Source organism: Eleutherodactylus coqui, chromosome 2 (assembly GCF_035609145.1).
Source record: "Eleutherodactylus coqui strain aEleCoq1 chromosome 2, aEleCoq1.hap1, whole genome shotgun sequence".
NCBI lineage: Eukaryota > Metazoa > Chordata > Amphibia > Anura > Eleutherodactylidae > Eleutherodactylus > Eleutherodactylus coqui.
This window is the reverse complement of record NC_089838.1, coordinates 211,070,579-211,082,761: the sequence shown is the minus strand read 5'-3', so window position 1 is coordinate 211,082,761 and position 12,183 is coordinate 211,070,579. Positions and strand designations below refer to the sequence as shown.

Sequence of the window (12,183 nt, the reverse complement as noted above, 5' to 3'; positions counted from 1 at the left end):
TAAAAAATAAGAGTTATACAGTACATTGTATGTACCCAAAAATGTTACTATTATAAAATACAACTTGTCCTGCAAAAACCAAGCTCTCATATAGCTATATTGGCAGAAAAATTAAGAAGTTATGGCTCCTGGAATGAAACTATGAAAAAACAGACCCCCCCCCCGTTCGGCGCAAGACAACCCCGATGCAGGGGTTAAAAAAACAAACCAGGTAGTACTTACCCGAATCCCGGCGGTCCGGCGTCTTCATACTCACCTGCTGAAGATGGCCGCCGGGATCCTCTCTCTCTGTGGACCGCAGGGCTTCTGTGCGGTCCATTGCCGATTCCAGCCTCCTGATTGGCTGGAATCGGCACGTGACGGGGCGGAGCTACACGGAGTCTGCATTCTGCACGAGCGGCCCCATTGAAGACAGCAGAAGACCCGGACTGCGCAAGCGCGGCTAATTTGGCCATTAGAGGCCGAAAATTAGTCGGCACCATGGAGACGAGGACGCCAGCAACGGAGCAGGTAAGTATAAAACTTTTGATAACTTCTGTATGGCTCATAATTAATGCACAATGTACATTACAAAGTGCATTAATATGGCCATACAGAAGTGTATAGACCCACTTGCTGCCGCGGGACAACCCCTTTAAGGCAAAAAGTGTTTGGACTGCAGGATAAAAATACTTCTGTACTGCAGCGTCATTATGGTTATTAAATTACATTCAAAGCCATGGGGGACCCGTCGGCCACCGATAGGCCTCCAGTTGCCATAGTAAGCAATCAGACCTTTGTGATTTCATTGCAGAGAGTCAATGACGTCACAAAGGAAACCCCCTTCCTTTGTGAACTCCGTACATGCAGTGGTCAATATTGATTGCGACATGTCAGGGGTTCATGGTGGGGGATTGGCGTTTTCTCCGATCCCCGATGTTGCCGCAGGACTTCAGCCATCACAAGCACTATCCTCGTGTGTATGCGAGAGCCCCTTTCCTCCCATCAAGTTCATGTAGGTCATGGGAGAGAAAGGGGTTAAAGAGGTGATCCTCATCCCCTCTCCAGAGGATATAGTAGGTGATAAGGTATCTGTTTGCTGGGGATAAATAACCTTTAACCACCATACTAGTGATCATCTGCCCATGTAAATCCACCTTTAGTATGCAGTACTGGAGACTTACCCGCTTCAGCAGGAACACAGATAAGACGGCAGACACTGTGAAGAACGCTGCCACAACCATCATGATCACAGAAACGGCAGTGTTAAGTTTGATGACCTCTAACGCCATTATCCAGCCACTGCAATAAAGGAGAAAGATGTGAGATAACCATGAATAATGGCATAGAGAACAGTGAGAAGAACTTCAAGCTTACCTGTCTCCCCAGTGAGGGATGCCAACCGCTTGTATGATATAAATGATGATTTGACAGAAGAAGATGAAGAAGAACCAAAAGAAGTTAAAGGAACTGTCCGTCCTAAAAAGAAAAAATAGGGCGTCAATGAGGTTGAGACTTGAAGTATAAATATATATTAAACTTTTAACAGCACATATCTTTGTAATAGCCGCTGTGTTAGAATTATGCCATCTAACACCAATCTTAAAGACTGATCAAATATAAAAAGGTTGGTGATGGTTACCCAGCAAGGTTTATGAGCAAATACACAGCCATGATCCATAAAGACTGACTCGCTGCAGCATTACCGCACCCTGTATAAAATCCCACCCAGTCCTATAGGAGAAGCAGGAAATGGAAGTAAAGCACCGCGCTCCCACTGATTTCAACGGGAGTGAAGCTGGTGCTCCCACTTCCTGCAGTGACCGCCGATGAAGACGTCCGGCCGCACTGCACTGACAACAGGTGAGTGAATCAGTTGATATACGGACCCCTGGAATGCCGCTGTAAGGCTGGGCTCATACGAGTGTATTGTATAACGCAGCATTTTACCGCTGTGGGAGCCAACGTATCACTGCGCATGGCAATGTATTTTACGCATGCCGTCATGTTCAGTCTTACTCTTTTTCTTAATTTCCTGCTCTGTCACTTAGCAACGTTGCATTTAAAGATATACTGCGTTTATTACGCACACAGAGAATAGGGCTCTATTGTGTGTTATATGCGATAATAGAACATACGTATTATACACAACGTATATATGCAAGTGTAAATGGATCAAAGAAAATCAATGTACTTTCATTGACTCCATTCACTGTGTAATACAATATTAAAATTATGCTTGTGTAAGCCTGGCCTAAAGAAAATGGGTTTTCTACTAGTTGTAGCGAGATTTTGTAGCCGTGTGAAAGAGGCCTTATAGGCTAGGGAATTTGGATTCTGATATCCACAGCAGCCTGTTAACATGTTAAGTCTTACCTTTAGGTCGAATGCACACGGCCGGGTCGGATTCCACACGCGGAATCCGACCCAGTACCAGGCCGGTGACCCCTGTGTACCTGTCCGGATAATTTCTCATCTTTGCTGTGGATGTGCCAGCGCACATGTACAGTACAGATAATACTGCACCGTTGCTATGATGCGGCCCGTGACAGCTGCGGATGGTGTGGATCTAACTGCTTCCATTGACTTGGAAGCTGTCCGTGTGGAATTTGCGCTGAAATAAAAACTTGCTGCGATCGCAAGTGATTTTCGCTTGTGGACAGGGAAAAGTGATTTTCTATAGAAAGTCTATGGGCAGTATTTGCTGTGGAATCCAGAGACGAATGCCTGCTCTGGATTCCGCAATGCAAATACGCCCATGTGCATTGGGCCTTAAAAGAAAAACCTGTTTGAATTTTTCTGATACAGTGAGGAATACAGGAGGAGTAAAAAAATATTCTATTAAAAAAAAACAAAAAAAAAAAACAAGCTCAGGGTTTTTTTTGGCTTCTGGGAGGGGGGGGGGGGGGCGGCGCATTGATGAGTCTCTTAATTTGTCCCCGTTACTCTCGCAACTAAGGTCCGCTTGGATATGCTTTGCTACACAGAGTTCATTGGTCTCTATCCCCGGACCTCTCACCCCACTTCTAGCTAATCCACAATTTAAGGCCTTTGAAGACAGTATGCATCTCCTGTCTATGCACTTGGACCCCATTCCACGTTTATGGGATATTCTCGGACCTGGTGGGCTGAGGCCTCTGGTGGAGTTCTTTGAGAGAACTCCGATTCCTCCAGGAGAATGGCTGAGATATTTTCAGCTGCGGGGGGCCTTGGATTCCCTGACACCCGATGCAGGTTTAGTTAAACACCTTTTGGCCTTTGAGGTAATTTGCACCTCCATAGATACTCCTAAACACCCAATATCGTACCTATATAGGATACTGCTATCTCGAGAGCTGGGGGACGAACCCCCAGAGTATGTTGGGGCTTGGGAAAGGGAGCTGGGTCGGCACCTTCCCCGGGAGCAGTGGCAAAAAGCTATCACTAACACACAAGGGGACGGTGTATTCTAGACTCCAGTAAATTTACTTTAAGATATGGTCACGATGGTACAGGACACTGGAGCGCCTACATAGAATGTTTTCCCAAACCTCCCAAATATGCTGGAGGTGCTCTGGGAGTAGGGGTAGTATGAGTCACATATGGTTGGATTGTCCCCCAGTGGCAGCTTTGTAGTCGGATGTCTTGGCCCTGTATAACAGGATTTGTGGCGCTCCCATTGTTCTCACCTGCGAGATGGCTTTGTTGTCTATGTTTCCAGGGTCCATAGCAAAGGTAAAGAGGGGTTTGTTACGATTCTTTGTCCAGGCCATTAGGCAGATCATCCCAAGATTGTGGAGAACCAACATTTCCCCAACCAGAGTTCAGTGGGTGGAGGCAACCAACACACTGGTGCGTTATGAAGAGATGAGAGCTGAGGAGGACCAAGATCTTAATGCATTTTATGCGGTGTGGCAGGAATTTAGGTCATCTCCCAGAATGAAAGAATGGTTGTCTTTAGGTTCGGGCATGGCACAGTAAAAGCCATCTTTGGGCTTGACCCTGGTTTCCCCGGCCTCACATGAGAGAATGTCAAAGATAGTCTGGGTTGCCACCATTTCTACTCGGCAAGGTTGATTTCTCTTTTCCAACCTCCTTTGAGGCCCAGATGTCCCTTCCCACCTTTCCCTCCGCTAGATTTCCCTTACTACCTGTGTTTATCTATTTTACTTTGCGTTCTATTATATTGTTTGATTTATCTGAAAATCTGTGACATGGGTGTCCTCTTTGGATGCTTTTCAAGATCCACTGTCAGAAGAGATATGCTGTTAAATTCCCTTTTATAGAGCTTAACCTGTGAGTTATACAACTATATATTATTGTTAATTATGTTTTGTCACCTATGTCAAAATAAAATATTTTTGAAGGGAAAAAAAACCAAAACACTTAGGACTTTGCAGCAAGATACACTTCGCTACAAGTTCTAATTTTCAATGGGAAAACTCGCATCGCATTTACATTGAATGGCATGTGAGTGCTATGCAATGTATTCAAGGTCCCATTAAAACCAATGGGCGATGCATTCTGAGGAATGGGGAAAAAACAGGACATGCAACAAATTTTTTACCTCACAGCATCACTGTGAGGGAAAACATTGCTCATGTGTATGATTCCATTCGAAAGAATGGAGTTCATAATTGCATGAGTTTCGCGGTCGTATATAACTTAACAGCTGTTTGCCTTTAGCAATGTCACACATAATGGTAAATACTTCTAGACAAACAAAGTAATTCAAAGTTTGAAGAAAAAACAAATTACCTGAAGGCTTTGTAGATTGGTCGGTACCAACATAAAAAGGCACAAGGTGTAAACAAAACAAACCACAAGATGGATAAGCCAAAATCCACACCACCTTCAGCTTTGGTAGTGAAATACGCCAAGCAAGCCAAAAGGTTGAGTAGAAGTGTGACCGAGTGAACTGGAGAAAAGAAGCAGAGGATTAATGCCATCATGTATTAACACTCTCTAACCGTTCGGCAGAGCAGTTATTTTGTGCACAGCACATACATTTAGCAGGACAAAGGAACAACTAAAATAAATGGCCAGACTGTATATGTAAAAAAACTACATGCTTGGAGGTATCTGTGCCACTAACAAAGTACAGACTTTCTTTATACTTGCTTTAGATTCACATGTGGAAAATGTTTTATAGAACTTGCATATAAACGATAATATACATACATCCAATTCATAGGGAAGGGGTTGTCTCAGGGCACTGAATGGAGAGGCAGCGCACACACACGACCATCACCCCATTCTAGTCATGGAGTATGAGGGAGGAGAAAATCAGAACAGTGGGGACCTTTCTTAGGCCTCCTTCACACGGACGGATTTCCGCCGTGTTATTCGTGGCGAAAATTCGCTGCGTTGCCCGCAGCTATTAGGTTCTATTGAAACTAATAGCTCAGGGCTCACGGTGCAGAATTCCGCACAGTGAAATCTCCCGTCCTCACCCGCGGCATGCTCTATTTGCCGCGGGTGTACGTGCGGATGGCTTCCATTGCAGTCAATGGAAGCCATCCGTTCACATTATCTTCCGCTGTAGCACAGCGGAATATAGCGTGAAAACGCTTCCCCGCCTACCGCCGGCGCGTCACATGACACGGCCGGCCGCGTCATGTGATGCAGTGGGCGTGCCATGTGACGTGGTCGGCGTGTCACATGACGCGGCGGCGGTGGGCAGGGAAGCGTCATGCGGGAGCGAGGACGCCGGATCCGCAGGTAAGTATGGGGTCTCCTGGGGGACGCCGTGACAGGCTCTGCCACGGAATTTCGCGGCGGAGCCTGTCACGGCTGTGTGCAGCCGGCCTGTCTCCCCACAATCAAACATTTATCACCTATCCAATGTATAGGTGATAAGGGTCAATCTTGGAACAACCCCTTTAATATGCATTTTTGTGTGGCAATTGTGGTGTTATAATATTCCTTGAAGCACTTCCATAAAAAAACAAAACAAAAAAAAAAGCACACATTTGCCTATTTACTTTCCAGCTTTCTCTTATCTGTGCAAAGATCACAGTAGGAGGAAAATAAATGCTTGAGTAGGACATTGAAACCCTTATTCACTAACATTTATACATTTGAACTGTGCAAAATACCATAACTGCAAGCATGCAGAGAGAAAAAAAATTGCCCGGTGTAAGTTCAGTGTATTGAAATTTGGATACTTTCTCCTTAGGGACCTTGTTCCACTCATTTACTGGCAGTCTGCAATATGAGAGACTGAACTATCATGATCTGAGCGCCTCTGGTACGGAAGTAACAGATTAACTCCCTTTTACACGGGCTGAGAATCTCACTATTCTTGTTTGCCTAAGCTGGTGACGTCATCAGCAGCACGTTCCCACTCGGGGACTGTAATAAGACTGCACAATTCTCGTTCACTAATTATTCCTATGTGGGTTCGGAAGGGTATCTTTTCTAGGGAGAGCACCTAGGTGGTATGTGAGGAGACTAATAAGGCCATGCATGCTCCTCTGGGAAATATGCAAATAAGGGAGATGGAACAATACCTCTGCAGCGCCACCTATTGGTGGGCAGCATTCCTTCAAGTCAATGTTAGATTTTATACAAGCCTTTTAACAATGACCGGGAATTGAAAACCAAGCCAGTGCTGATTTTCATACTGACTAAAACGGAATGCTGAACGAGAGGCGCACAAGATTCTTGTTCCTTGTTTAGTTGTTGGCTTGCATTTAAACTGACCGATTATAGTTCAGTTTGGCTCGTTTGAATGATTTTCTAAATAATCTTTCCGTGTGAATGCAGCATAAAGCCAAGTTCTTCAACTTTTTAAGCTACATTTTGAAAGCGAATTGTGATAAATTCTGCTTCAAGCAGACACAAGATTCCTTGTCTTTCTGAAAGTCTAATATATGCATGTAGGAGTCACTATATATTTCCATAGGGAGGTTCACAGACTGATACTTACACATCCACAGGTAGTACAGCATCTTACAGGTCTGCTGGAAGTCAGCTGGGATGTCTGCTGAGAAGTCCTGGTAGAAGCACGGTTTGATGGGACACCTCGCAGGAAGTGGAGGCCAATTATTCTGTCTTACTGCAAGAGGACAGGAAGTATGTCAGGCAGCCCAATTGTATTGCCGAAGGCCCTTTTTGACGTCCGTTATCATTACGAATAATACATTTCCAAGCAATTGTAACAATAAGAAACTATACTTAATCATTATTTAAAATGCATTTTTCATGCATACAGTTTTCTTTGTAAAGTTCCCATTTAAAAGGCATTTGATACTCATCCAATAGACACTGATCTCTGAGGACCCCCACCGATCAGAGGAAAGGGGTCCCAATCCACCTGTTCCTCCTCACTGCACAACCACAGTGAGAAGTTTGGAGTAGAGGTCACATGTATACATACGGATACTCCATTTAATGACTGTGGGGCTAAAGGATAGACCCAAGCGCTATACTCAGCAGCTCTGAAAATGGTATCATATGTATGAAAACTGATGGAAATTAAGGCAACCCTTTTAGTCCTGCACAAAAATTGCCACACTGCTTCTCTGACTACCTGATGCACACTGCGCTAGTATACAGAAAGTAGACCAAGAGGCTATACGCTGCTTTGATTTGCCACTGTAGCGCATGTGAGCAGTACTAGCCAAGTCAAAGCATCCGGTAGTCAGAGAATCGGTGTGGCCATCTTTGTTTAGCCAGGACCACAGGGTTGCTTTAGGACTGTTAAAAAGACGCCAGATGATAGCAATGTGCTCTAATGAGGCACATGGACAATGGTCTTCCTTACTGGAAAATCTTAGCACAACTACTAGAAGAGTCACCACACATTAAAGAGAAACTCCATTAAAATCAAAGCAAACTTTCTCCACCTGTAAACTTTTTTAACAGTTTGTAACTTATATAGCAAAATTCCTTTAATTTAATATGTGTTAAAATAAAAAAAAAAATCTAGGTATGTATACAGCATTTCCAGCACAGAACTGCAATACAATTTCTCAAGACCAAAAGAGTTAGCAGAGGATTTATTTCTAATATACTGAACCCTTGCTATAGAGTGGTTCAATGATGGCAGCTTCAGTGCATTGTGGATTTTAGATAGACCATATATAATTCTGTTTTCGCTGAGTTTTTTTGCTATATCGTGGAATTTTGTGGTACATACAGGAAATACAGTACGCCACTAGCGTTTGCCAACATAGGATTGTACATGGCACACTATTGGCTGATGGAATGTGTTCTGCATCTTGGGCGCTCATTGGCTCACTGATCGTAGCATCGGTCTGTTTGTCCATTGTGTGTAAACTGGCATTAAATACAACGCTGGTACTTTGCGGATTTTCACGTATCGCGGAGGTCTCTGGAACGCAACCCCCATGATAGACTAGTGATCACTGTACTGTATATAACACTTATAAACATTATAGAAGGACACGATAAAGAATAAAAGCATACAGCCTGAAACCTCAGCTTACTTACAGTTAATATTGACATTCCTCATTTCCTTTTCTTTCCTCTCAATCTCAGCCGCTTTCTTGTCCAGCTCCTCTTGCTGCTGCAGGAGGCTAGCTTGTGCTGCCGCTGCTACTGCCTGCAGGGGGAGAGAAGGAAGAGGGGCTGGATGAGCGAAACACACATGTACGGTCTATGAAAGACTTAAGCAGTGAATGTGATATGCAGATATACTGCAGCCATATGTGTACTGCTGCAGACTGCATGTTACTATGAGCGGTCACAAGGATCTAATAGTGAAGAGAAAAAAAAAAAACTAACAGTTTATGTTGACGATGACCAATATGACACCATGACATAATGTAGCTGTGTCAGGACAATGGTGTTCCTACATAGCAAGTACTCAGAATGCTGGCAAAAAATGTCAAATTAAGGGGTATTAAACTAAACTGCATCTCTTGAGTTAAAAAAAAAGGCACAGGATTTGCTGAAACCAATGCCAGTTTTACTGAGATTAGTTATTTAACCCCTTAAAGACTCAGCCCATCACCCCCCCCCCCCATTGTTTAGTTTTTTCCTCCCCCCTATGAAAAAAATCATAACCCTATGTTTAGCATCGTCATGGATGCCCAAGGGCTTGTTTTTTTGCAGGACGAGTTGTATATTTCATATGGTGCTACATAGTTGTGCAAGTGCTCATTTTTGGTAGGACATCCTGTAGTTTTTATTGATACCATCATGGAGTACATATAACTTTTTGATTGCTTTTTCTTACATTTTTTCTTCTTAGAGACAGAGTGACAAAAAAAATTTGCAATTCTGGCGTTTTTTTTTTTTCTGAAGACGTTCACTGTGGGGTAAATAATGTGTTATTTTGATAGAGAGGATTTTTAGGGATGCAGCAATACCAAATATGTTTTTTTAATTTTATTATTTATATTTATAAATATGGCAAAAGGGTGTTTTTTTAACCTTTATTTTTTTAATAATTAATAAAACTTTTTAAACAAATTTTTTCAACGAAATTTGCGATGCTTTGATCACTCCTGCAGTATAATGCATCAGGCATGGCTTGACGGGCAATCTACAACGGCAGTTCCAGGGTCTTTCAGAAGGCCCTTGGCTGCCTTGGCAACCAGCGATCTTATCACAAGGGGCAGTGCAGGGCCCCTTAAAATCAATTGGGGCATTTAAAGGGTTAACAGCTCCGATGAGCAGCGCTTCTTAATGGGAGTGGTAGGGGAAGTGGGGGGCTGTAAGAAACAGCAGGCACCCGTATAGAACGGGGGTCGACCCGTGACCCACCTGCAGGACGTAACTGTATGCCCTGTAGTTAAGGTCTTAATGTAGTTAACACAGGAGCTTCTTCAGTATACAATTGATTCCCAGTTCATTTACTAGACCAGAGGGCCAAGTCAATAGTAATGTCTTAATTGATCAAACAAGATTTAATTTTCCAGCCCTGCAAGGTTTGCCCTTCATGCTCAAATGCCACTTGTGCCCTGGAGACTGCTAATTGTCAATTTCCAACCCATTACTGCCAGTTAATTATCTTGTACTTTCCAAAAAGGCTCAATAAAAGGCCATTTGATGCATATGGACACAGGACTAGTGGAATAGTGATCATCCTTCGGTCTCTGACACCAGGAGTGCATATGTGGGAGCCACGTGGCCTATTCTACATAACCCAAATGTACCTGTGGAGACGGCTCTACGGATGGCTGTAGAACAGCCGGCTGAGAAGGCATCACGGGCTGTACTGGTACAGTTTTCTGATTCGTTGTCTGAAAGCAAGCAATATACATGTAGAAAAAAATATTAAAATTAATAGCCAGAAATAAATGTCCATTTGGCCTTGGCCGAGTAGAGAACTGCATATACAAATGTAGATCATATTATCAACCAGGTAGTCTCAATACTCTTTGCATTGGATAGAAATGTCTCATGCAATGAAAGGCCCGATTCATAGATGTGCAAAATGACTGCAAACTAAATTAAGTCATCACATGAAAGTAATAGACTGGATGTAGAGAACCATCACGTGAGACAAATGTATTCCTTGTAGCAGTGGGAATGGGCAGGTCTATCTAGTTCAGATACCCACCAAACGGGAATTTTCAGAGAAAGGGTTGAATTCTTCAATGTTCCCATGGCCGCCACTGGTAATTTGTGTGACTGCAGGATCCTGTAAAGAAAAAGTTTACATATAAAAATAAGTGCGGTGGAATAGAAAAATACGTAACACATATGATGAAGTGTCATTGCTGAAGTTAAACGCTGCAGACTCCATTATGGAGAATCAGCAATGCAAAAGTGCAATTTTATTTAATTTATTTTTATTGCCATACCACAGTGAAGTTTTCTGAGTATTGTCAAGTCCTGCCATAACATTGCTATGACAGTGGGAATATATCACAGTGCCTTTTACGGTACGTTCTCATGGGCAAAATCTGCACTTGGATTTTTCAGGATCAAATCCATGGAACATTTTCGCTGTGTGAACACACCATTACCATGAATAAATGACCCCTTCCCCTCAGAAAAGGGATGCAGGTTTATTTTGGCCTTCACAGTGGCCATATAACTTACTTTAAGGCCCATTTAGACACAACGATAATTGCTCAAAAGATGTCGCTCAAGCGACTTTTAAGCAATCATCATTGCATCATTTACAGCGCAAGATGATCGCTCAAGATGAGCGATCACCTTGCACTGCCAGCGGAAGATGCAGAAGACAAGCGGGGTGTCCTCGCTTGTCTTCTGCATCCAGCTGTTCCCCCCACTCCGAGCGCCCGACTGTTATACAGCCGAGTGCTCAGAGTGGAGGATGCAGAAGACAAGCGGATCTGTTTCAAAAACGCAATGATTATTTTAGTCAATTTTACTTTATTTTAGTCAATTTAAGACACAGAAGCTCTAACACCAGAGGAACGCAGCGTATTTGTTCTGTTAATAAATGAAGATGGGCACGCAAAGGAACTCGCTCCTCAAAGCACTGCAATTAGGTGAGAATATAGTGCTTTAAGGTGATGAGGACCTACAGGGACCTGCAGTGCTGTCTTTCAGGCTCTGTGCATGTGACAATGCCATAGTCACAGAGCCTTCCCACAGAGGGTGGCCATTGTAGAAGGTGCACTAGACTGCAGCTAGAGATTTTATGATATGTACACAGTCTGGTTTCTTACTTGGGTATGCGGTGACAGATAACGTCATCATAGGGCAAGGCCAGAAGCGCAGGTATTGCAACCATGTACACAAGCTACAGAAAGTTTCTTGTACTGTTTTTTTTTTTTGGCTGCACGTTACTCATTTCAGAAAGAAATGCCAAAAATTCACCTCACTGTATGACAATGGAGCTAACCAATATACAGATCTACAGCACATCCGCTGGGGGAATCAGAGTGTAAGCCTCCTAGTAAAATGCCCCGTTTCCCCGAAAATTTTGCTCCAGAAGATTTTACTTTTATACATGTATAGCTGCCTGGACACTATTTACATTGACTTCTTTTATTAACTGTAACTAGGGCTTAAATTTTGTAGTAGGTCTTCTAGTTGAAGCATCCTCAAAAATCGTTCGGCATCCTCAAAAATCATGCTAGGGCTTATTTTCAGGGTAGGTCTTATTTTCAGGGAAACCGGATATGCGACAGATTTACAATATGCAAATCCAATGAGTGTGAACATACCCTATTGGGTTTTGTGTTGTACACAAGTTACAGACACTGACAGGTGTAGTTCTACAGACAACTTCAACTGTGCAGCTACAAAAACCTAGAACTATGAAGCCCGTTATGG

At 43.2% G+C, this 12,183-nt stretch overlaps 1 protein-coding gene across 1 annotated transcript in view; it reads right to left on the bottom strand.

Moving 5' to 3' along the window:
- SCAMP2 (secretory carrier membrane protein 2) overlaps positions 1-12,183 on the bottom strand; it is a 35,245-nt gene that overhangs the window by 3,569 nt on the left and 19,493 nt on the right. The window contains exons 2-8 of the mRNA XM_066592403.1: positions 10,493-10,573; positions 10,086-10,172; positions 8,416-8,527; positions 6,890-7,018; positions 4,717-4,876; positions 1,357-1,458; positions 1,164-1,281 (exon numbers count right to left, since the gene is read on the bottom strand). Of these exons, the coding sequence (XP_066448500.1) occupies positions 1,164-1,281; positions 1,357-1,458; positions 4,717-4,876; positions 6,890-7,018; positions 8,416-8,527; positions 10,086-10,172; positions 10,493-10,573 (789 nt within the window). The remainder of the gene's footprint in view (positions 1-1,163; positions 1,282-1,356; positions 1,459-4,716; positions 4,877-6,889; positions 7,019-8,415; positions 8,528-10,085; positions 10,173-10,492; positions 10,574-12,183) is intronic.